General features: G+C 32.4%; 2 protein-coding genes across 3 annotated transcripts in view; one reads left to right on the forward strand and one right to left on the reverse strand.

The window, feature by feature from the left end:
* The first annotated feature begins 1,590 nt into the window (after positions 1-1,590).
* Positions 1,591-27,124, forward strand: part of LOC139481807 (uncharacterized) — a 30,401-nt gene continuing 4,867 nt past the window's right edge. The window contains exons 1-2 of one of the 2 annotated variants that reach the window (XM_071265315.1): positions 1,591-2,842; positions 2,943-4,864. In XM_071265315.1, the coding sequence (XP_071121416.1) occupies positions 4,814-4,864 (51 nt within the window). In that variant the 5' untranslated portion in view covers positions 1,591-2,842; positions 2,943-4,813. The remainder of the gene's footprint in view (positions 2,843-2,942; positions 4,865-27,124) is intronic. The other variant, XM_071265314.1, reaches the window with a different exon arrangement.
* LOC139481806 (uncharacterized) lies at positions 18,959-22,479 on the reverse strand. Its single transcript, XM_071265313.1, has 2 exons — positions 22,163-22,479; positions 18,959-20,598 (listed from the first exon to the last, which is right to left on the reverse strand). The coding sequence occupies exons 1-2, from the start codon at positions 22,187-22,189 to the stop codon at positions 19,387-19,389; spliced, it is 1,239 nt and encodes a 412-aa protein (XP_071121414.1). The 5' UTR covers positions 22,190-22,479; the 3' UTR covers positions 18,959-19,386.

Below are 27,124 nucleotides of genomic sequence, written 5' to 3' on the forward strand. Positions count from 1 at the left end.
TTTTGATGAAGTTGAAGTCCAATCAACTTGAAATTTAGTACACATGTTCCCTATGATATGCTATTTCTAATGTTAATGCCAGATTAGAGATGTTGCCCCGTTTTAACGGTATACTATACTGGGGACACATTCTTGTTTATTTTACCTACTAACATGTTAATGTTTATACTTACTAATTATCATGTGACAATATGATTTGTATTTATCCTTTTTTTTTTTAATAAACCGACCATTTCCTTGATAGCTATCTTTTATTTAATACTAAAATTGAGAATGAAATGGGGAATGTGTCAAAGAGACAAAAACCCGACCATAGAGCAGACAACAACCGAAGGCCACCAATGGGTCTTCAATGCTGCGAGAAACTTCCGCACCCTGATGCATCTTTCAGAGGCATCTTTCAGCTGGCCCCCAAACAAATATGTATACTAGTTCAGTAATAATTGACGTCATACTAAACTCCGAATTATACACAAGAAACTAAAATTAAAAATCATACAACACAAGGTCAGAGACTCCTGACTTCGGACATGCGCAAAAATGCGGTGGGGTTAAACATTTTTTTTTTTGAGATCTCAACCCTGCTTTTGGTAACAGCATATGATTTAATATTTACATCATCAAGATATAATAATAATGCCAAAAACCTACATGTACTTCGGTTTACAAAAAAAAACAACATTATTTAACCGTTGCTAAGCACTATTGTGGTTGCTAATCTTTGTATAAGCATGATATACAATTGACTTGCTTTCATTTCTTACTGCTAGTTATTCTTGCATGCATTAACCAATCTAAGCTGATTTTATTCTAATTTGTTCAATTAAAAATCAAAAGTTTTTTTTTTTTGTAGTTCAATTTAGTTTCTATCTTTTTCGGCTGTTGCTAAGCAACTTTTAGGTTGCTATGGTCAATTTCATTTTCTTAAAAAAAATAATGATGACTCAGACATCATATATATGAAAGAAAAATCATTTACAGTAGCTAAAATATCTTTAAATATTGCTATATTTATACCTCATATTTTTGTTGCTAGGTTGTTGCTAAGCATTTTTTTAAAACTGAAATTGAAGTGACTTTTCATTTGCAAACTCAAGTTAGTGTTAAACAAACAATATTATTTTGAATTATGCAAATGTGTAATGAGAAAGGAATGCATATGTGATAATTTGGCTATTTATTTAAACCGTTGCTAGGCAACCTTCCTTTCACCGGAACATAAAAAAATCGTAGTTTTGAATAGTTTCTATACTAAGGCTATCAATGATGTATATATAAACTTATTTGGGAAGGGGGCCAAAAACGCCTCTTATCATACCTTGTCCTTCCATTTAATGAATGTTGACAACCACTTAGGTTTTATGTTGTTTTTATCTAAACAGTAGTTTTGTAAAACTTTTCAATTTGAGGGCTGTGTGTAAGGACTATAAAACTGTTTTATCTAAAGAGATATCTATAATACTAAAATTACGAGGTCCAATTTGTCAGCCGTCATCACGTAAAAACGACGAATCACAGAATTCAACTTTATATATAACTAATATAGTACAAAGGTGTAGATTAAAAATTACACCACTCCAGGCCCTTTTGTTTTCCACGTAATTAATATTGCCAATAATTAAGAAGTTCCGGGTCGAGTCCGCTACCGATACCAATAGTATATTCACCTGTTACCTATTACCTTATCTGTACGTTCCGCATCTGACAGGCGCACCACCAAACGTTGTATTCAGGATTAATATGATATATACACGGGTCATAACCACAGGGTTGACACTACTAAATTGTCAAATTGTTACCTAATGTAGTATTTTAATCAGTAAGACTTTCTAAGATAACAATACGAACACTAAAAATCTGGACTAAAAATAAGGCGTATAGGTACAGTTTTCAATTTGTTAGTGGGCATGACGTAAAACAGCGAAGCAAAGAATTCAACTTTATTTATAACTTATATAGGACAATGCTGTTGATTAAAAAATACTCCATTCCAGGACCTTTTGTTTTCCAAATAATTAATATTATTGTTTCAGTTCGACGGGTTCAAACAGAAAGACTTGAAAGCAGAGAAAAACTGTGTATCTTATAATCGGCATGACTTTATCAGATGACAATAATAATACTAAAATAAGGCTTGCGCATAGTTATATACTTTAATTCAGTCACGGACCCGCTGATATCACGGGTGTGTTCTAGTTTAATCGATATATATGTCTGGATTTGATGGGTTTTTCTTATTCTATAAAAAATGTATGCATTGTTTGAAACAGTATATTCATAAAACTATGTAACGTAACATATGCTGCATTTTTGAATATCAACTGATTTCCAATACTTTTCTATTTCACTTTAACCTATGTAAATTAACCATACACATGCGCAAACTATTCTATCGACAGGCGACTTTAAACATGTAAAATCCAAGCTTAAACTGTAAGTAAAATCGTGCAATTTGTAGTATGAAATCAATTTTATGACTCAGCAAGCTATATTTATTGATTGTTATGGTAATTGTATGGAATAAGGAAGTCAGAATTCGTCGTTCTTTTAAAATTCAATATTATTAATTGTAACTATTGGTTATGTGCTATTTTAGTTACTTCTTTTTTATTATTAAGACATTTTATAGAAATTCATGTGAATCGGCTACCTGAAACATATAATATACAAGTTGAATTACAATGAAACATTGTTTTAAAAATTAGAATATGATAGAGCACGTCTCTCAATATCAATGAAATCTGATAGAAGCAAAACGAAAAGGATTTCATGTATCTAAACCTGGGTGACTAAGTGCATCTAATTGATAAGAAAACCCAGAAGTTGTCAAATTAAAACAAATGTATTGAACATTATCCAAACGTTATATTATAATTTATTTAAGAGGCTGACAAAATTTGTAGATTTTAATTCATTTTTCTTATAACAATTTTAAAATAAAGTGATATACATGTTTTCACTTTTGACAATTATGATGAAAAGGCAAGCAAACAATGACAATTGATAACCACTCCATATATACTTGTAAATTAAATTTAAACAAGATTCCTACTGAAACTGTATGATAAAGGGTTTGTTTCGAGTAAAACAAATGAAAAAAGGAGAATACCTCGCTCTTTGAAAGATAAGATTACTTGTAACTACCTGTCAAGGTTCCATATGTGGTCTCTTGCAAACGGACTGTCTTTATCCAACATACCCTCTCTTTGATTAGCAATCGCGCTTTGTCTTTGTCCACTTCCTTAAAGAACTTGGTGTTTATTAGTTTGTTCTTGACCTGAATAATTGTAAAATAGTTGCCTTTAAACATTAAGGTAACAACATTCAATTAACAACATATTGAAACACACACACACAAAAGCATTAATTTTCATGTACTCTAGTCTTTATATTTCCTTCCTCTAGTAAGGAGAGTACACATCCATAGACCATCTGCTAAATCAAAGAATCCAGAAATATCAAAAGCTATAAAATTGTTCGAAACATTTCAATAACTTACGGACACCTTCGATGTTTATCCCATAGTTTTTACCATTTTTCGTGGATATCACAGTTATGAAACCCTAGGGACAAAACAATATTCAGAAAACATTACCACAATCATTAAGATATGTTTTAAAAAATGTAATATGAATTAAAAGTCAATTTTTTCGTACCTTTTTTGAAATGCTTAGTAAATTTAAAGGGGAATATGGTTCCATTATTGTGTCGTTCAAGAACGTTCTTGAGTAGATCTACATATTTCATCATTAATTGCATATTAAAAATGGGGAAAAATATACCAGAGGGACATTCAAACTCATATGTCGAAAATAAACAGACAACGCCATGGCTAAAAAAGAAAATGACCAATAGACAAACAAAAGTTCACAAACACAACATTGAAAACTAAAGACTGAAAAACACGAACCCATCAAAATCTACTGTAAACATATCAACAACTTATGGTTTAGTACGTATATCATACAGATGTAACGGATACGATATAACTAGTATAGATACATTAAAAACCACTTCCTTTATTCAAGTACATCATACTACAAGTTGAGGAGATTGTCGCATAAGTTTGTACAAATTATAATTATAACTACGTATGAAACATATTACAGTGTACACCACACGTGTTTCTGGAATTACCCTCATCACATAAACTTAAGACTGAAAGTCAAGAATATAAAATATTTCCAAGAATAAAAAGCAATGTATTAAATAGAACCGCTTAACGTTACTGTGTAACAGTTACAATTGCAAAATTTCCTATCAATAAAACTCGTTATTTATTCAAACGGTTTCCTATAATCCCCCACATTTCAAGATACAGTCAGACAATAGTTTGGATGAAACATTGGGTATAGTATGAACCTTTCACGATAAAGAACCAGTAAATACGTTTTTTGGCATTAACAACTTAAGACAGTATATATGTAGTAGCAATGTTATCTATGGTCTGTATATTCGTTATGTCAAGTGGATATCTTGCGGAATAAAAATGGGTTTTAATTCACCTCCATAACTGCGTAGAGGGACGTTTTGAGCAATTTAGTATGCCTTTTTGGGAAATCTTCCAAATTATATAAGATAAACGTTGCTTGAGAGATGAGGAAACTTGTTTCTATTAAAATTTCTACAAAATCAAGGGGAATTTCTTGAAAAGCATGTACAATAAAGCCTTATAGAGCCAAGAAAATTTACATTTTTCGCATAATATATTACGTGATTATTAGTTATTTAGATTTGGTATTACTAGTAAATCACATGTTTTATTGCTCCAGGATGACAAGCAAGTATAACCAACTAACACAGCATCTAAAACATGGGCTCGGTCATCTCCTGTTGCTGCTGTAATGACTCTATTGAAGATGACGTAAGTTTTACGAATAATAGGAACTGTTGGATACATTTAATTGAGACAAACTAAAGAAAAGACTTTTTAAATACTTAAAACAAACTCATCAAAGATATAATGTTTATAATTGTATACGAGCTATATGCGTTTAGTCTACAAAAGACTCGTCAATAAAGCTCGAATCAAAAAAGAAGAACAAGGTCAAATAAAGTGGCATTGAGGGCCAAAAATTTCGAAATGCTTTGCAAAAAGAGCCAAGTGATCTATCCAAAAGATACACTTGCGTTTTTAATGATCAACAAACGTCCATACCATACGCCAAGCGATGAAGATAATTTATTGCACATTAATATATATGATGTGATTACACTAGTTCTTTAATATTGCGTGACCTTAGCATTTGACTGTTACAGAAAATAAAACAAGGCAATGTTTTAATAAAATCAGATAAGTCAATCCTCTAGTTTAACATGGCCTATGATCAGTAAAATTCGTAAAAATACATGAAATGGCAAGCAGTGAAATCAAAATGAAACGCGTTTTTCAAAAATATCTTTTACGCAGACGATAAAACTGAACCAATTCTAACATGACTAAATAATACAAAAACAAGATTCCTACAGGAAAACTTAGAGACCTGACTTGACCTATAAAAAATACCAGGTGGTAAGCAATACAACCTATATCGGGATGGGAGGAGCTTGTTGTTATCAACATTCTATTTATAAATATACATATCATTTGTTTACAATAATAACACATGGCTGTATCTGAATGATAAATTTTATGTATCTTTGTAACAGAAATGTTCATGTGTAAGTATAATTAAAATTGCACTGAGTGATAAAAATTAAAAAGTATGAATAATTTACAGTAAACACCTAAATTGTAATTAAAGAAATAGAAAAACAAAAATTTACAGAAAATAGTACACAGTATTACATTTCTTGTACTGTGATTAATTCTAATAAATTACAAAAACAAATGTCTTGAAAACTGCAGAAAATGAATTTTATTTGAAATATCACATTTAAAACACTTTTTTGTTCTACTGTCTACGATTTCTTTTTGAATATATACTTTTTATAAATCTTGACCAAATATTGTCTCTAAATTTATACGTAGCTCTTTTGTAGTTTTTCTTCCCTTTTTTACTCCTTGGCATCTGTGATTTTGATTAATTGACACTGAACAGTAAAGTCTCGATCAAAATTTTCATTCCAGTGAAGTACACTAAGGTTGGCTCGGGCATTGTATTGGCTATCACCGAAAGCAATTATTTTGTTTTGATAAATATTTGTTACATTGTTAAAACTCTCAACATAAAATGTATCCCCTCCAAGAACATAATCCTTTGCATATTTGTGTAGAGTTGAATTAAGTATTACACTTAAAAGAAGTTTTTCAGCAACTGGCGAGGTTATTACAATTAGTGACGGTTCATATTTGTCATCAACCTTACACCTGGCACTCTCATGGCAGCCAGTGTGAATATTCTTATAGTGATCGAGGATATTTAATGAACTCTTCTTCAGTTTCTTTTCATCTTGGTTGCAGTTCTGAATTGCCCAATGCATGTGGGTAGCCACCGTTTCAAGCTTGTCCGATAACTGGAATGACCATGTTTTTCGCTCGGAAAATTTAGATCCAGTTGACACCTTTTTTAATGTTGATTTTACAGATTTAACACAATGCCAAACATCGTTCTGATTGATTGCTTCTGTATTTTCCCTTACGTATTTGTTTATTGACAATTCCTGTCATGGCAATTAATTTTCACTGTTACATCGTGTTCATGTAAATAGTTGAAGATCTTCTCTGTCCCAAGTATTTCATGTCTTTGAGATGCAGGCTACATTGTTTGCGTTACATGCTCACAACTGATTGCTTTATGTGTTTTTTTCTCCAATACAAACAACACTTGTATTTTTTGCATTCTTACGCCAGCCATGTATTGCATCTGTCATAATGTCTATCTTGCTGTCAAGTTCTTCATAAGATGCTATCTCTTGAAAAAGTGCTATGTCAGTTGAATATTTATACTCTTCTTGTATGTGCTGACTGTGAACATTGAAAAATGATGTACGATTTTTCATCACTTATATATGGAAACGTATATTAGTCACCAGTTGATCAGTTGTCAACACAACTTGACGACAAAAATAAGAGGGAAAGTTGCATTGTTACTGAACTTGTACACTTAAACAAGTTTACTTGTTTAATTAATAATTCAACTTGTAAACTTACTACAAGTTGACTTGTTGAGTTCTTCTGAACAAGACCACAGACCAAAAAGTGTACATAATATTATTGTGTCCTAGTAAACTTTGCCGTTTGTACACTTGCTAAATTGAACGTTTCTTTCTTGCTTTAGAAAAGTATACTTTCCGAGTTAATCGTGGTCACTTGTCGTGTTGTTTCTCGCCTTTCTTACATAGTATAAGTTCATTTGTATTGTTTTTATGAATAAGTCAACTTCACACAAGTGAACTTGTTAAGCAAATATCGTTGGTCTACAAGTGCAAAGTAAACATAATTTTCATATTGCGCGCGAAATTATAGCGAGAAGATCTCTGAGCAAGAATGGATGCAAAAATGGAGACCGACTGTAACAGTGATGAGGTAATTAACTACAATTTTTTTAACAGGCCTGTGACTAAAAGTTAATATTGTAAAAATGTTGGGGTTTTTTTCATGTCAAAGGTGTGTAATATCAGAGACGTAGATACTATTTATCTGTTAGCGATCATCAGGCTACTTATCGAGATAGCTAAGTTTATTCTTTTCCATGAATCACGCCCGGAGCACAAAAATCGTGCTTGAAACATGAATTCCAGCATTATGATCCATTATGATCGGTTAAAGTTGGAGTACGAGTACTAAAAACTTACTCGAAAGTTTTATGACCGTGAGGCCTGGTAAACCCTGTGGGTAAACCATCAAATTTCAAGTGAGAGGTTTAGCTAACTATTATAGTAACCAGGTTTATTACACAATTGTATTTTTTTGTAATAATCTCCTGATCACACAGTTTTCAACTACGATCCTAATTCAAAAATCACTACACCAACCTGGGCATTTTAGACTGACCAATTTTTATTTTTTTCTTCCATTAAAAGCTTACTAACAACTAAAAATTCTATCGATTATCTTTGTTAAAATAAAAAATCTGACAATCAGACACAATTTTTTACCTTAGTTTTAGGTATATCAGCTACCAATTTTATGCCAAACTGTTAATTAATGTAATATTATAATTTCTTGTCTTTTAGCATGATGATAATTCACAAAGGTGTACAGTGTGTGTGGATCGACCAAAAACTGCAGTTATAATACCATGTGGTCATACATTTTGTATGGCATGTGCTACACAGATTGAGGCATTAGACCAGCCTTGTCCGGTATGCAGAACAGCCATTCAAGATGTAAATCAGTGTTTTCCTTAAAAGAGGATTATAGACATAATGAACATGTATGATGATATGAGATTTGTTTTTTGTATTTTTTTCTTGGTAGTATAAATGATGGCTGTGAAGAAGTTCTGTCATTTTTGGATAACTTTTGTTCAGACAGTTTGCACCAATTCATAGTTGAAGGTCATGATAGAAATTTTACTTGATTTGACGACAACTCTATCTACATATACTTAAATGTTTACAATGGTTTTATGTCAGACATGCATCTGAGCTGATGCACTTTTTAGTCTGTTTTGTGCAACTGTCATTTATTTATGCATGAATATAAATAAGATAAGTGTATCATTTTATAAAATCCATAATTGACATGCTTCCATTTATTGATCAGATCAAACAACTTGTTCTGTTGTTGTTATGAGTCTAAAGAGGACAATCTTTCTTCTGTTTATTGTCATACTAAAATGTTTGTTTAAAGGTTGACAGTAGCTCTTCCTTCATTATGACAAAGTCTTCAAATTTCATATCTTATTGTGTTTATCTTATGAACATTAGGAAAATGTAGTAATTAGATCATGTAAATGATTAGAAATGCTTCATCATTTCGTGGAGTCTTTATTTATTTAAGTTTCTGGCCTAATATATTTATTTTTGCAGTAGATGTAGATTGAGTTACAGCCAAAAAAATTGTAATTATAATGTAGGTGATGATGGCTTGAAATATTGGTATCATAGAAACTGACTCCTGCAAATGTATTAAAAAACTTGGGTGTTTTACTAGTAAGCCAAAAATAATATTGAAATATCAGGCAAACAAGAAATCTTTTAATTACAAACAAAAAGGAAATAATTTTGTCCTCACAAAATGTCTGAGATATGTAACTTGGCAGCAATGTCAAAAGTTCTCTTTTTCAATATAAGCATTATGTTGTCGATTGGAAAAGTGAGCTTTAATTGATTTAAAAAGCAGGGTGAGTTCATTAAAACCGCAGAACTGTTTTACAGATAGCATTTGTTTCCAAGAGATGGATTGTGGTTTAATCTTAACTTGTATCTTTTAGATATATGGTTCTGTATTTTTTGTAAATGAATCTGACAATTGATGATCAGGTTTTATATGATAACAATTAACAATTTCCTTTTTTAGCTCACCTTCCCTAAACGGAAATGCGAGCTTTTCTCATCACTTGGCGTCCGTCGTCGTCGCCGTCGTCTGTCGTCGTTAACAATTTTTCAAACATCTTTTCCTCTGAAATTACTAAATGGATTTGGATGAAACTTAGCATGATTGTTCCTTAGATTATCCTGCACAAAGTTTGTGCTTTGATTTTTGATCCGTCAAAAAAACATGGCCACCGTTTCTTAAAATAGAACATAGGGGTCAAATGCAGTTTTTGGCTTATATCTCAAAAACGAAAGCATTTAGAGCAAATCTGACATGGGGGGTAAAATGTTCATTAGGTCAAGATCTATCAGCCCTGAAATTTTCAGATAAATCAAACAACCCATTGTTGGGTTGCTGCCGCTTAATTGGTAATTTTAAGGAAATTATGCAGTTTTTGGTCATTATCTTGAATATTATTATAGATAAAGATACATTGTAAACAGCAAAAATGATCAGCAAAGTAAGATCTACAAATAAGTCAATTTGACCAAAATTGTCAATTGACCCCTTAAGGAGTTATTGCCCTTTAAAGTCTTTTTTTCACAATTTGTTCATCATGTTGACTTACTTTTAAAAATCTTCTCCTTTGAAACTGCTGTATCAATTTCAGCCAAACTTAGGCTAAATGAGTTTCAGAGTATCTAGAATAAATTTTATATTTTATTTTCTTGTATGTCAAATAACATAGCTCCTATGGCTAAAATGGAACATAGGAGAAAATATTTTTTTTTTTGCTTTTGAAGAAAATAGGATAATTCAAAGAACATTTAAGTAAATTGAAAAGCCAAAATAATCATTGATGGGAGATTTAACCAAAAAAATTAAGGTGAGCGATTCAGGCTCTTGAGAGCCTCTTGTTTATATATACTATAGCATTTTTTTTTGGTTTGTTATGCTAAAGATTTGGAAAACATAAGGAACTATTTTGACATATGTAAACTAGATAACACAAAACAGTTTTAAGTTCTTATTTTCCCTATTTTTGCAAGGACAAATGGTACAGAAATTGTCAAGCTCAATTTATTTATCTCAAACTAGAAATGGCCATTAATGTGCAATTTAAGCTATATTGCTGTTTAACTTTATTGTATGATTGTAAAAAATCTCCGCTAAAACCTCAAGATTGATTTGTATTAATGTTCTTTAAAATGTTTTAAAATATTTTCTGCGGTATTCTGCACAGAACTTATTTGGTGAAAAAACAAGGATGTCATTGTAAAAAAGATCATAATTATGTGTAACGGTAAATTGTAGTTTTTAGCAATCAAATTAAAATCTATGAGATATATTGGAGAAAAAATGACCAATGACTCAACAAAAAGCTGCCCTTTAATTTTTAATAATAATTTGAGACCTTTCTGGGAGTTTTGGCTGTTTATTTATTACTGATATCTATTTATATGATATCAACAGTATAACAGCATACGTAATTAATTAATTGACATATGTTCAGTTAAAATTAAAATTTGTATGATTATTCCTGAAGTATTTCTTTTATAACATTTTATGACTTATAAGTTATATTTTTATTGCAATCATAACTTGCATTGTTATTTATTTAAGTTCTCATTTTATACAAATTGTATTTTTTATTTTATTGGTCTCTGGTCTGATGATCAAACTTTACATTTTAATAAAATGTTATGATGTTTTGTTCTTTATTTTAATTCATTATTGCTTTAATATATTTATTAATTGATCATAATCAACCTTTGATCAACTATTACCATTCACAAATGATTGATAACAATAGGTTGACTTTCAAATTTTAAGATTCAATATGAACCTACCTATTCTGTGCTTTGAGTCTACAGTTTTATCGTTTCTGCTTATCAATGGTTAGCTCCTTACAAAGTCTAGGGTATACAATGTCACTTGATCCCTCCAGAGTATTTTTAAATACCTTTAAACTAAGTTTGGGTGATATAGATGTTTCATTATGTCAGTCTGTGGTCTGTCCAACATACAATCCACTACTGCTCATAAGATGCTTGTTTGTAGTAGTACAAGCGTACTAAAGCAATGTGGGTTCACTGAATGGAGATGTGCATATTGTTAGAAATTTTCTGTTTCTTCAAGTTGATAAAAATTTCATGGTAATGAATTTAATATAAATAAGATGTGATGCCAATGAGACAAACCTCCATCCAAGTCACAATGTATTAAAGTAAACCGTTATTGGTGATAGTATGGCCTTCAACACATTGTCTTGGCTTGCAACAAAGAGCATGCTATAAAGGGCCCCAAAATGACCAGCGTAAAGTAATCCAAACAGGAAAACTAAAAGTCTATCTTTATATATAAATCGAGATACAAAAACACCTATAAGGCACACCAACAAACGACAATCACTGAACAAAGAGCTGACATAGGATGGGTGCATATAACAATGCAACGAGTTTTAATGTATATTGGAGACATGAAGATCATTAATGGATAATCTTTTTATTATGTCCAGTGACAATAATTTGAGAGCCATGTTAATTTACCAGTCTGGAAATAGATACATGATTTGTCTGTTTAGCTGCTTCTTCAGTTTTTGGAAGTGTATTGCTTTTAATACTTTAAGATGTTTAAACCCTAACCTAAGGATGTGCATGTCTACCAGATTTTAATTTTTATGCTACCTACGAGCATTATGTTTTCTGGTCTGTGCGTCTGTTCGTTCGTTCGTCCGTCCACTTCAGGTTAAAAGTTTTTGGTCAAGGTATTTTTTGATGAAGCTGAAGTCCAATCATCTTGAAACTTAGTACAGAGGTTCCTTATGGTATGTAGAAGTGGTGGCTTAAATTTAACTAAAACTCTTACTGGTATGATAGACGCATAGTATTACATATATTGACAATAATCAAAAATCGGGGAACAGCAGTCAATACAGACAGTGTTAGAATTTTAAATACCATAAAAACGGGATAAGTGTATAAAAACAAAAAAACAAAAAAAATAATTAGACAAGACATCATTGACCAAAAAAAATAAATTAAAAACAAGAATACAAAAATATGATTAACAATAACACAACAGGACACTGGCGGGATGTATAAATATCGAGCCCCGCAAAAACGATATTACTAAAAATGGAATACACAATATGTATGGGAAGCCGTTTTACTATTTATTATAACTTCAGGATAATCTCACATCTATAATACTAAAATAACGATCGCCAGGTCCAATTAAATGTCAGCCGTCATGACTTAAAAACGCCGGACGAATTAAAGAATTTAACTTTATATGTAACTAATGACCCCCGCCACTTATATAGGACAATGGTGTTAACCAAATTTTCACCATTCCCGATACATTCCCGGCCCTTTTGATTTCCTCATATTAATATATAATACCAATAATTAACACGTTCCGGGTCGAATCCTAATTGTACATGTGTACAGTGGCGGATCCAGAAATTGTCATAAGTGGGGGCCCACTAACTGACCTAAGAGGGGGCCCACTTCAGTTACGCTTCAGTGATTCCCTCTATAAGCAACCACATTTTTTTTCCAAAAAAAGGGGGGTGGGCCTGGCCACCGTGGCACACCCCTAAATCCGCCTCTGGTGTATTGCTACCAAAGAGACAAGTAAAATGCGGCGGGTTAAAAACGGGTGTTTCGTGAAGCTCAACCTCCCCCTTTTCACCTACAGCTAATGCAGATTTAGTCTAAAAACGCTTGACCAGGACATGACTTTTTCTCATTTGACATAGGCTTGTGTTCTTTGGCCTCATTGCATGTGAATATATCGTCGTGAGATGATGTGTCCGGTGCCACGATGATCTTAATGTGACATTGACCTCAAGGTGTTACTTTTCCTTACTTTATTCATTATATATATATGCGTTAATTTGACATGTGGATGTATCACCATGTTATAAAAGTTGAAGCACAAGGAATTATGCCAAATTTCTTTTAAACAAAATCTAGGAAGGTTTAAATAACAATCAATAAGAAGATGTGATAAGTGTGCCAATGAGACAAGGTTCCATCCAAGTCATAATGTTAAAAAAGTTAACAATCATAGGTCTCAGTACGACCTTCAACACGGAGCATTAACTCACATCGTACAGTAAGCTATAAACAGCCGCAAAATAATCCGTGTAACAAAATTCAAACAGGAAAACAGACGGTCTAATCTATTTACAAAACGAGAAACGAGAAACATCTATGAAACATTCCAACAAACGACAACCACTGCTGGTTCCTAACTTAGGAAAGGTGCATATAATATATGCAGGTGCCGGTTTGAAGATTTTAACAGACACCAACCTTTGACCTTAACCTGATACAGCAGTACAACATTACAACAAGAAATGACGCACTATAAAATATTAATTAAAATGGCTAAACTCTATCAAAAATACGAAGTACACAAAATACAACAACGAGAACAAACGCATCTCGCGACAAAGCACGAATACAACAACAAACAGCCTGCTAGTTGATAAATGAAAATGACTATATTGTAAACCTATGGCAAGCCGTTTTGCTATTTATTCTTACTTCAAGATATCTCATAAACTTTATAAGATATCTTATATAGTTTATAAGATATCTTATATAGTTTATAAGATATCTTATATAGTTTATAAGATATCTTTAATAGTTTTTAAGATATCTCATATAGTTATATAATTGTCTTTATAAGATATCTCATAAACTATATAAGATATCTTATAAACTATATGAGATATCTTATAAACTATATAAGATATCTTATATAAACTATATAACATATCTTATATAAACTATATAACATATCTTATAAACTATATAACATATCTTATAAACTATATAAGATATCTGATATAAAAGTTGTTTATAAGATATTTCATATACTTTATAAGATATCTTATAAACTATAGAAGATATCTTATAAATTACATATAAGATATCTTATAAACTATATGAGATATCTTATAAACTTTAGGAGATATCTTATAAACTTTAGGAGATATCTTATAAACTTTAGGAGATATCTTATATAATATATATATGAGATATCTATTATATAAGATATCTTATATATTAAAGGAGATATCTTATATATTATATAAGATATCTTATATGTTATAGGAGATATCTTGAAATTCGAATAAATAGTAAAAGGGCTTGCCATATAAATCCCCCAATTTTTGGAAGATGTACAGGTCGAAGACGTATTTCTTTTTATCAGTTCACTTGATGTCTTTGAGCTGACATGTAAGTTTGGAAAAATCGAACCTCAAAATATGAATAAAACAAGTTTTAAAATCATGATAAACACTTTTTGAGATCTTGCTGTTTGTTCTTCGGATTTGGATACCCGATGTGATTCATTGCCATCATACAAGGCAAACATCCAAATTGTTTATCCTTGATTGAAGTTTTTTTTCTCTCGGTTTACAGCCCTCGAAGAAAACAACCCATCTCGGGTAAAAAATTACAATAATTGTTTAATGTTACACTACTGTCTCAGGTTATGACGTCTGTTAAGGGTAGGATGTTCGCTTGTCATGTTTTGGAATTTTTATCAGATTTTCGAAATCTTCTGGTTTTATCCATTTGAATGCCTTAAAATAATTTGCCCATTGACCCTCATTCATTTTATAAATCTTTTACATGTATAATTATAAGCCATTTGTAAAAGTCTTATAAAATATTAATTAGTTTTTAATAGTTTTGAGAACTTTAGCTTGTCAATGATAAGACTATGAAAAGTCAAGAGAGAACGTTTTCCCGCCTAAATTTCAATAGCTAATAACTCAAAAACAAGCACATTGACCTCTATATTTTTGTTTGCTCTTTTGCTTTCTTAATTAATCCCCTTTCAATATATATTAGTCTATTGGAAAGTTATTTTTCTTGAAACTGAGTAGCAAACTTCGGCTGCATTTTTACACATATATCCAATGTCATATGTTGTTCAGTGGTTGTCGTTTGTTGGTTTGGTTTAAAGGTCTTTCTCGGCAGTTGTGTGTATAGATTATACCGTTGGTTTTTCTTTTTGAATTATAAGGTTTTTCCGCTTTTCGTGGAAAGACTTTTTGTTTTTCTTCTAATTATATTTTTTTCTTCTTCTGCCGTCTGAGATGCTTTTTTGTTTTACCACTTATGGAATGGATGTTTGGCCAATGATGTTGTACAGTAATGGGGGTTTCAAAACTCATCATGTGTGACCGAACACTTAATCTTTTACAAACTGTTTTCACCAAATTGTTCGTCTACTCTTAAGAATGATTTGTTTTATTCCCGGTTGGGGGGGGGGGGGGGGGGGGGGTAACTTCGATATTTTTTTGGTAAGGGTGTGCCATTTTTGCCTCAAAAAACGTACCCATTTTAATACAGTCGACTCTCGTTATGTCGAAGTCAGCCGGACCAGAGAAATATTTCGAGATACACGTAGTTCGACTGAAATTCAGTACCTGTAGTTATAAAAACATTTAAGAAAGAATGACCTATACTTCATGCTTATATAAGCACTAACTCAGGCGACAAATTTCCTGGGTTCGTTTGGGAACTTATTTGAAAGGTGAACTTTCAAATGAATTTATTTCATTTAATATAATAATTGACCATTAATATTGTAAGATTCTCAATAGCATATTTATATATGATATGTAGATCATACCCAAAATCCATATACAGTTATCAAACGTAAAGGCATTTTAATATAAGATGTCATTAAAAAGGAGGGTCATTTCTATATAAAATCTCGCAAAATTATGACCCATATTTTTGGCACATCCCCGTATACCCAATAATAAGAAGTTACCCCCCCCCCCCCCCCCCCCCCCCCCCCGTGGTTTTATTTTGACGTGATCGGAACACATCTTATGGGAGTTATTTCCCTTTGAAAATTTAAGATAGGCGATATGTTGGATAAATTCATACGGTATAAGTCGTAGAGGCATACAGTCTTTAGATATGAAGTCCTTGGTCTATTTGAAGGACTTTGAGGTCAAGGTCAAAGGTCAAGGTCATGTTATAAATTTTGAATTTTGCTTGTTATCGTTATTCAAAAGAAACTGTTACAGTTAATGAAATGATATATTTGCCAAATTACTGTTTACAATAAGGCGCAACTTCAACCTATTCAGTCGAAGTGTTTTGGTTAACCCTTATAGGAGTTTTCTCCACTTACATATTTGAAATCATTATTTCTCCACAACCATACAAGTGATTGACCTCGGACCTTCCAATTTGAGTTCAATGACCCATGACCTTGAAATTGAGGTCATGGTCATGTTATAAATATTGAATTTTGCTTGTTATCGTTATTCAAAAGAAACTGTTACAGTTAATGATATGATGTGTTGCCAAATTACTGTTTACAGTAAGGTGCAACTTCAACCTATTTCAGTCGAAGTGTTTTAGTTAACCCTTATAGGAGTTTTCTCCCCTTATGTATTTGAAATCATTATTTCTCCACAACAATACAAGTGATTGACCTCGGGCCTTTCGATTTGAGTTCCCTGACATATGACATTGAATTTGAGGTCAAGGTTGAAGGTCAAGGTCATATTCAAAATTTGTGGATTTTGCTTGTAATCTATATTCAAAGAAACTGTAACAGTTAATGATATGATGTGTTTGCCAAATTACTGTTTACCATAAGGGGCAACTTCTACCCATTTAAGTCGAAGTGTTTGGTCAACCCTTATAGGAGTTTTCTCCCCTTTTGTATTTGAAATCGGTATTTCTCCACAACCATACAAGTGATTGACCTGGGGTATTTTGATTTGAGATCACTGACCTATGGCCTTGAAATTTAGGTCACGGTCAAATTGACGTTTCAGATTTTGACCTTTGCATTAAATTATTGCTTGTTCATTATAAAACAATAAAGTCTCCTGCATATACCTATTAATCTTTTTTTTTTATATCAGTTTGAGGTACCAAATCAAATCAACAAGGAGTGACCTTTTCTAACATCTTTTTTTAAAATTCATTCTTAGTATCGAGATGGAAAGACCTTCAATTGTTCCCTGAAGAATTGGTTTTTCATTTTATCAGTCATTTTTAGAGTCTTAAAAGTTACCCGTTAGGTTAAAGACTTTGAGTCTTTAGTTGGCCCGTTGACACTATTGTAATGCATTTCTTTAATTCAATAAAAACTTGTTGTGTGATACATATCATACCATCGCACCCAACTGTAGTTTTATTGAGTAGAATATTTCTTTTAATCCATATTATATTAATAAAATTAACGGTACTAATTTTCTTGCACCAGATGCGCATTTCGACAATACATGTCTCTTCAGTGATGCTCGTGGCCATAATATTTGAAATCCAAAGCTTATATAAAAGATGAAGAGCTATAATCCAAAAGGTCCACAAAGTAAAGCCAAAACCGTGAAAGGAATATTAAAGTTCATTTTATTCTATCTTGCCGATGAAATTTAACTTTAATCTATATAACAACAAAATTATAATAATTAGACTCACCTGTTATTACGTGTCTATCAATATTTTTGCAACACCATTTACGTAATATTTTACTTAAGAACATCTGTTTTGTAGTAAAATTGAGCTGTCCATGGCCATGTTATACTAGCACTTGTGTTTTTATTTTATAATTAGATTTTGTCATGGGTCTAAATGTAAGCCTACTTGTTTTTGTTCACATTTTGTCGATTTAATGAGTTAGGCCTTTTTAATTATTTTTTTATATATAGTATGTCATTTATTTGACTTGGCACTGTCAACGTATATTTGTTCCGCCTAACAGAAGTCCCAAAGGAAACTTTGTTATAAACATTGTCATAATATATATTCCTGTTGGAACAAATATTCTATTCCATTTTTTTCGTAAGGAACATATACTGTAATATTTATTCCTGTGGGAATAATATTCCAGAATATATTTTCCTTTTGGAACTTATGTTATGAAGGAACTTCTATTCCGTGACAGGCACAACCTTTTGAAACTTTTTTGTTTTTATTTGTTTGCTTTATTTGGCCTTTCAATATACTTCAATTCGAGCGTCATTGTTGAGTCTTTAATAGACGAAATGCGCGTCTGGTGTAATATAAATTGTAAGCCTGACATCTTTGATATTATGTATTTATGAGTAATGGTACAATACTGTGTTTGTCTCAGGATAAGGTCAAGGTCTGTTAAAAAGTTTATAACCACTGCATTGTATGCAGCTGTACTAAGTCAGGGACCTATTTTTCAGTAGCTATCGTTTGTTGGTGTGGTTCATATGTGGTTTTCCTTTCTCGTTTGTTTATTAATTAGACCGTTGGTTGTCACGTTGGAATTTGTTACACTGTTATTGTAATGGCCCTTTTCAGCTTGCTGTTCGGTGTGAGCCACGGCTGTGGATCGAATGCCGTACTGAAACATTTTATTGCCAACTTTAACTACATTGTGTCTTATCAACACTCATACCCTATCTGAAGTATGTTAAAGTGTTTATTTTAGGGTAGCCAAAAATGAAATTGCGTTTCCATCACCCTAATTCCCAACACAAACTATTTTTCTATACGCGGCTGCTATATGAGATAGGTACTTTAATAAGTTATGCAAATATGACAAGCATTTTAGATTCAAAAAATCGTGTCTATCTGTTTAATTAAAAAAAACCAACATCTTTCAATATAGTTAATAGAGTGCATGTTACAGTGAAAATGGATAATAAGGGATTATGTAGAATACTTGAAATTTCAGTGATTATGTAGATCCCTGAAATTTTCAGTAATTATAAATAATCCCAGATTATGCAAATACTGTAACAAATCTAATTTGCAAAAAGATTATAATAAACTAAATTTTTAGTCGCAAATAAGGTGAATCCATGTACAAGCAGGTAGTCTAAGCAGGTTCCCGCCTTCGTGTTGTCTTTCTTCCATTAGAAAATTGTTTTTCAGATTTCTGCCATTACATATCATTCGTTTCACACAAACAACAAAACTGACTTTAAGGCTAATTTGAAGAAAGTAACGTTGCATGGCTTAAACCTAAATCCTACAACCATTACAAATTTAAATGAGTGTACAAAAGTTTTGAAAAGCTTCGTCAAGGGTTTGTGGAATAAGGGCTTGCATTGGTTCTTCGCCACTAAGGTATCCGATGAGATGCATGAAGTCTTCGGAACACCCTCTTACTGGTAAGTCTGAAGTATGCTCATTTTCAAGTTCACTCAATGTCTGGTCATTGCATAGTATAGGAAAAGAAAAATCAGACGAATCATATATTTCAGGTTGAAAATAGAGAACGTTTGGAATACCCGATGGGACTATAACCTCTTGTCGTTGTCTGCGTATTCTATGGTCGTTCCAGTTTTCCATAAACTGATTTAGTTGAGTCTGAATTAAAGGAAGAAAACAAAATCTTAAACATTCAATATGGAGATGATCTGCGGTACTAAAAAGTCCAATATCACGCATGTTCGCAAATGTATTTCTCCAAAATAACATTAAATATTCCGAAAGACTTCTCCACAACCTTTCAATTCTTTGGTTTCCTGTTGATCTTCCTGTTAAAAAACTGTTTAATCCAGATATTTCATCCCCATGATCGAATCGCAATGCAATGTGTAAGTCTTTTACCAAAACGTTCTCGGTGCCAGCGTCAGCACGAATGGCTCGGGGAACTCGTCGTAATTCCTTCACAAAATCAATGTAAAACTTAGCAATGTATCTAGGGTTGTTGTTGGAGCAACCTGCTTTTAGCCACAATATTCTTATAGAATAGCCATCAATAGCTCCGTGAATGGCAATACCATATGGTTTGATCTTGTCGTAACCGTCTATGTGTATCAGATAGTTCGGTCCACTATTGTAATAACTCCTTCTCTGAAGTCTGTGCCTTCTTCTTAAGCTTACGCCATTAGTGTCTATGAAACCCAAGCAATTTCTTACATTTTCCTGTGAAACAGTGATATTGTAATTTGAGTTGAGGAGTCTCCACATTGACTTGTATCCTACATTTGTAAAGCCATTAGCACGTAGTTCATATATTTTCTGACATACAAGTAATATTGGGGCTTGGTTTTGGCGTCGCCTTAATCGAAGTCTCCTTTTAATTCTTTCTATCGTCGAGAAGCTCACTATAATACCATGATATAACATAAGAAATCCACAGATTTCTTTTGTTGTATAAAGTCGACTAAAATAATATCTAACAAGATCTTCTTTTGTGCCATCTTCACCAGGGAATGGGAATGCAATGCCATCTGGTAAGAAAATAAGTGCCTGAAAAATAACCAAACATATCAATGCTATAATCGATCTCAATTTACAAGCACCCGCCTCTCTTGAAAATTCCTTAATCCACCCCTGTCATTTAAATTGTACAGAAACAAATTCATTGTTTTCCTTTATATAGATATAGGAAGATGTGGTGTGAGTGCCAAAGAGACAACTCTCCATCCAAATAACAATTTAAAAAGTAAACCATTATAAGTTAAAGTACGGCCTTCAACACGGAGCCTTGGCTCACACCGAACAACAAGCTATAAAGGGCCCCAAAATTACTAGACGTGTAAAACCATTCAAACGGAAAAACCAACGGTCTAATCTATATATCCCTTGTTAACTTCCGGACTAGTATGAACAACAAAAAAACAACCGGATGATCATAAACATACAAAAAATTAAGCCTTTTCCCCTTTTTGATTGAGAATTGGTAATGAGAAAACTAAAATACCAAAATAGGTATTGAATGGGTCAATTAATGATAAATCTTGCCCTGATACCCCGCTGGTGGCCATCTTGAATGATGGATTCGCACAAAGTAACAAAGCTTTGTCAGCACCTCATAAGGAACAGTCATGATGATGTCATGTTTTTCTTTTACTTTTGGTCTAACTTTAAAGATAATTTCAAAAGTTCTCTTGATTCCGAAAAAGGACTTCTACTTGAAATAAGACCAATATTCTACCACTTCCGGTTAACAAAATATTTTTTTTTGTCTCATTTAAGGCAATTTTATACATTTGTACCCAGATTCCACAATTATATGAAAATTATGAATGTTATCAATGAAAATCTGTTAAAACACTACTTTCGGCTTGGTCAAGGTCACTTCCGGTTTACTCTTTTCAAGGTCAAATATTTCCAATCCGGCGTTTCATTAAAATTAAAACAGGCGATATGTTTATTTAACAGAAGGGGCAATTACTTATATAAGAAGACGTCGTAGTCAGTTTGTATATTACCGACTTTTGATTTCGGAGTATATATGAAAATTTGGACAGGTTACCTTTTCTGTGGTTGTGCATTCGGGTTCTCAAATCTCGGTCAAGTAAGAGCAGAAGTTTCAGAAGAAAAATACAATGAAACAAGAATGTGTCCAAAGTACCCTCACACGATCATTTTCTATGTTCAGTAGATCGTGAAATTGGCGTCAAAACTCGTATTTGGAATTAAAATTAGAAAGATATTATGATAGGTCACATGTGTACTAAGGATCAAGTTGAGGGGACCTCAACTTCAGCAAAGACGACCTAGACCAAAACTTTAACCTCACACGGGACAGGCGGAGTGACGGACGTACAGACGAACGAACGCACGGGCGGACCCTACGACGAACAAACGGACACACAGACCAAAAAACATAATGCCCCTCTACTATCTTATGAATGGCATACAAAAAAGAAAGTCTTCACAGGGTCAGTGGTGAAACCACATCATGTTAAAAAAATCAAAGCGATAGCTTGCGAAAGAAAAAATAAGCTTAACAAAAATATTTGGCAAAAAAAATATTTAATAATTAGAAGAAAATCAAAAGGTTTTTCCACAAAAAATTTATACTCACCATTAAAATACTGTAGATGAAGCTCATCTTAAATTCCAAGAAGACACTAGGAACCGCGTGGTCAAATATTATTTTTTCACTTTTGCACTAAAACAAGTCGACATTTTGAAAGTAAACATGGACTGTTTTCCAGAACAAATTGACATTTAAAAAGTTCTCTTGTGCAGTTTTTGAACACAAGTATACTTTCACGAATTCGGAAAGGCGAGAAACAACACGACAAGTGACCACGATTAACTCGGAAAGTATACTTTTCTAAAGCAAGAAAGAAACGTTCAATTTAGCAAGTGAACAAACGGCAAAGTTTACTAGGACACAATAATATTATGTACACTGTTTGGTCTGTGGTCTTGTTCAGAAGAACTCAACAAGTCAACTTGTAGTAAGTCTACAAGTTGAATTATTAATTAAACAAGTAAACTTGTTTAAGTGTACAAGTTCATGATCAGTAACAATGCAACTTTCCCTCTTATTTTTGTCGTCAAGTTGTGTTGACAACTGATCAACTGGTGACTAATATACGTTTCCATACTTATAACCCCTATTACTGATCCTTGTGCAAATCTCTTGTAGACCGCGGGCAATATTCCACTACAAGTAATCCCATGATTTACTCTACTGTTCACTAAATAACCTTTGTGGGTAAATACGGAGAGGAGGACCAAGAAAATACATGAGGTGTTTCTTTATCGTTACATGTTAGGCTTGTTTTGCAAACATATCCTTTTTCAACATTGTTGTAGGTTTAAGTTTTTCTTTACAACATCTTGCATGCCAATCAACAACCGATATAAGCCTTTTAAATGAATCTTCTGGAGTCAGAAAAAATACGTTGGTTTGTGTCTCCTTTCTTTGATCTGATGAATGTGGATGGACAGGGTTCCTCTTGAAACTCTTTTGACTGGGTGTTACTGGTATCATTCTCTTCATTCCATTTTTGCAGTAAAGCTTCAATAACCTGCCGGTTTACCATAGGTTTGTTTGGGGTTTTTTTTGTCAATTCTTGTCTAATTGAAGCAAATTTTTCGAAAAAAAATCACACTTCTTTTCCTCAGTACTTGACACTTCAATCCGAAAACACGGAGTCCTTTTTCTAGCTTTTTTCTTTTTGACATTTTCAACTAAGACCATTTACAAAAATTACTATTAGAAATACTATAAGCATGATAAGAAAGGCTGAGGTGGTAATTTTGTCTGACATATGGATCAATCTATTTAATTTAAGAAGGTGTATATAAGTACTCAAGTCAAATTTATTAATATATATGTAATATATCTTGTCAATATTTTTCGACAAATTTAGGAGATAAATATTAATGAGATTTAAAGATAAAATTTATGATAAAGAATTTTTCTGTTTTGTTTTGAACAATAATCTTTATTGTTATTGTTTATTGTTATTCAAAATTGCTCACACCCCTATACTAATGTATCAGTTACAGTTTTAGTACTTGCAGATAATGTCCATTCCCGCCATATTAATGACACAGATATGTCCATTCCCGCCACATTAATGACACAGATATGTCCATTCCCGCCAAATTAATGGCACAGATATGTCCATTCCCGCCAAATTAATGACACAGATATGTCCATTCCCGCCAAATTAATGACACACAAACACAGCATGTGTAAAATATCCCTGTCATAGGGCATTTTTGAGGCCTTACATGGGATAAAGAAAATAAAAAAGATCGATGAAGATTCCTTTATCAAAAATATATCTGATATTTATTTATCATTGTTAACTATTATTTTATCAACATTTCCAAGTACTTTTATTAAATCTGTTCAAATCGAAATCCTCATTGTGCCTTGGGTTGCAGATTACACATCCTAGATTTTGGAAGTTCATTTCAATCTTATAAAACTTGGAGGGAAACAATAAATGTACTAATGTCACTTCTGTGTTAGCACTTGAAGTTACACAAGAGCAGAGAGATGCAATATATAACTGTTTTGCTCATAATGATTGGGATTTTAAAGAGCCAAATATGACATGAATAATGTGAACAATTCTGAAAGCAATGAACATTCAGAAAATTATCATATTGAACAGGACCTAGAGTCACCTGAATGTAGTTATTGTTTATGTCGCCCGTGTATAACAGATGAACAAAATAGACAATTGTGGTGGGAAAATGAAAATTGTGCACCTCATGAAAGAAATTCTTTCTTAAAAAAGATAAATTTCAAATGTTTTTGGACAAAGCTTTTTCATATAGAGGTGTGGAATGACCCAAGATATTTAAGGAGAAAGAGAAACGCACTTAAAGGGACACACCAAGGAAAAAATATACGTATCCCAGGAGAGATTTAATACCAAAATGAGTCCTTGAACTGGTTAGGAAATGGTTCCCAAATCCATCATGTCAAGAATATTTGGGTAACAAATGGGATTAGTGTTGTGATTATTACATTTCCCCCTATTCTAGTATACATTGGACGTTTCTACCAAATCTAAATGATTTTCACTAAAAGTAAATCACTCAATTTCATATTAATAAAATTAACCCTGACTAGTTATTATGAATCAATGGAATTTTTAAAAGTCATTACTGTGAAATGGAATAAAGTTTAGATTAAAGCTGTACATATGCATGGAAGAATTTTTCCCTTATCAGCATGTGCATGTGCAGTCCGGAATGCGGTTCGATAAAATTGCTCCCCTTGTTTATTTCGCTCTCCTGTCAAATCGTGTAATTTCGCTACCTCCAATGGTAGACGCTACAACGATGGGTGTCGTCAAGAAAGGTACGATTAAAGGAATCAGCTAGGAATTAGATGATCACCATTGGTTTAGGTGAGTTGTTTAATAGTTGTTGCATTGGGATAAATGCATGTTTTGAATTAATTCATAATCAGGAATAGCTGGGAAGAAAAGAAACGTGTTGCTACGTGAACCCGGATAGGCCAGGACAAATTTTAAAAAAAAATCTAGAGACGATCGTTCTGAGTGTGCCACCTACACATTCAAACGTGTACACAAGCACAGTATTCCCTATCTATGTTATGTGTTTTCATAATTATGTGATATAGAGCAAAACAAGGTAGCAGTTTGTTATGTCTTGTTGTTAAGCATTTCCAGGGGAGATAATGTTATTTTTCACGGTGTGTTTGATAGGTTTGTTACATTGTAACATTATATAATACACGCTCATAAAGTGGATTAAAATAGCCTCCCACACTCAATTAACTGAATTTCAATTATTCTATTTACCGTAGTGCTATTACATAAGACTTCGGAGGTTCATATCACTTATATTCAACGTTTTTATATCGGATTTTTTTTTTACTATTGATGTTGAACGGTTCATAGTAAAAAAAAAAATCCGATAAAACCGTTGAATGTAAATGATATGAACCTCAGAAGTCTTATATATTGTCCTTTAATATAAGACCGGAGGTTCATATCATTTACATTCAACATTTTTTATCGAATTTTTGTTTACTTTCAATGTTGAACGGTTCAACATTGGTAGTTAAAAAAAAAATCCGATAAAAATTAATGGTTCAACATTGATAGTAAAAATAAATCCGATAAACATGTTGAAAGTAAATGATATGAAACTCTGAAGCCTGACATTATTGGACTATTGATTATTAGTTCTTTATCCTAACTAAATGTTTTTTGTGGTGTATATTACAAAAAAAGGGGGGGGGTAAAAACACCAAAATACCTTAACAATCCTACAATATAAAAAAGAAGATGTGGTATGCCAATGAGACAACTGTCAACAAGATACCAAAATGACACAGACATTAACAACTCTAGGTCACCGAACGGCCTTCAACAATGAGCAAAGCCCATACCGCAGTCAGTTATAAAAGGCCACGATAAGACAATGTAAAACAATTAAAACAAGAAAACTAATTTCTGTTTACAGAATGAGAAATATTTCGTATTCTAAAACTAATGTTTCTCACATATTTGTTAGACATGTTGAAAATACAGACAAATGTTTAGTACGTATACCAATCCCCTCTTTTCAATTCATCATTAGTTCAAGATACAGGTCTGAAGAATATGCAATAACCTAACATTGATAATTTGGCTAACAATAACTTCAGTACATTTTTCTAACAAGTGAAGTGCATTTTTCTAGCAAGTGAAGACCAATGAAAACATTTGATATGATTTGAAAACATGGCCAATTAAGTAGGATCTTGTGGTTTCGTGGACATAAATGATATTCAACATTTTCTATTTATATTTTTCTTTATTTCATATTCTAGTATATTTAATAACATGTTTATATTTATGTGACGCATCTGATGTATAAATCCAGTGCCAGATCCGGGAAAGAGCTTCTAGTTCCAATCCGTTTGTACGGGGAACATGTGGTTGCAACCCCCTCTTTAATTGCCTGTTCAATTTTTTGTTTGCAGTGTCGAAAAGGGAGTAAGACAGCAGTTTTATCAAGAAGTTATGTGAAAGTTCTGCCGTACATCTGACAACCAAGAATTATTCTGAAGTACACATGTCGACCAGAGACATGAAACAGTGAGGAGAGGTTTTAAAGTACCAGATTCTTATCTGAGATTCCAATTTGAACTAAAGAAAGCAATATATAAAGATATGTAGGAGAAATAATCTATATGAATAAAGTTATGCCACAAAAGGAACTTGTTTTTTTTTATATATATACAGAATTTGTCAAACGTATCCATAACAGAAGAGATGTAAATGCATCCTTTATATAGCCTTGCAATACTGATGGTAATAATTTATATAATTTGAATTTCTGAGATGATATAGCAGTGCCATTGGTTTCCCCTTTCTCCTTCTTCAAAGAACTTGATAATCTGAACTTTTTAAATTGGAGCCCTGTTCAAGAACAGTTAAAAGAGCACATATATGCTTAATTCTCGTTATTTTTTAGAATCATCATTTTTTTTAAAATGAAACAGGTTGTAAATTCTACATAAAATATGCCAGTCAACCGTAAATGTTAACATTCC

Source organism: Mytilus edulis, chromosome 7 (assembly GCF_963676685.1).
Source record: "Mytilus edulis chromosome 7, xbMytEdul2.2, whole genome shotgun sequence".
NCBI lineage: Eukaryota > Metazoa > Mollusca > Bivalvia > Mytilida > Mytilidae > Mytilus > Mytilus edulis.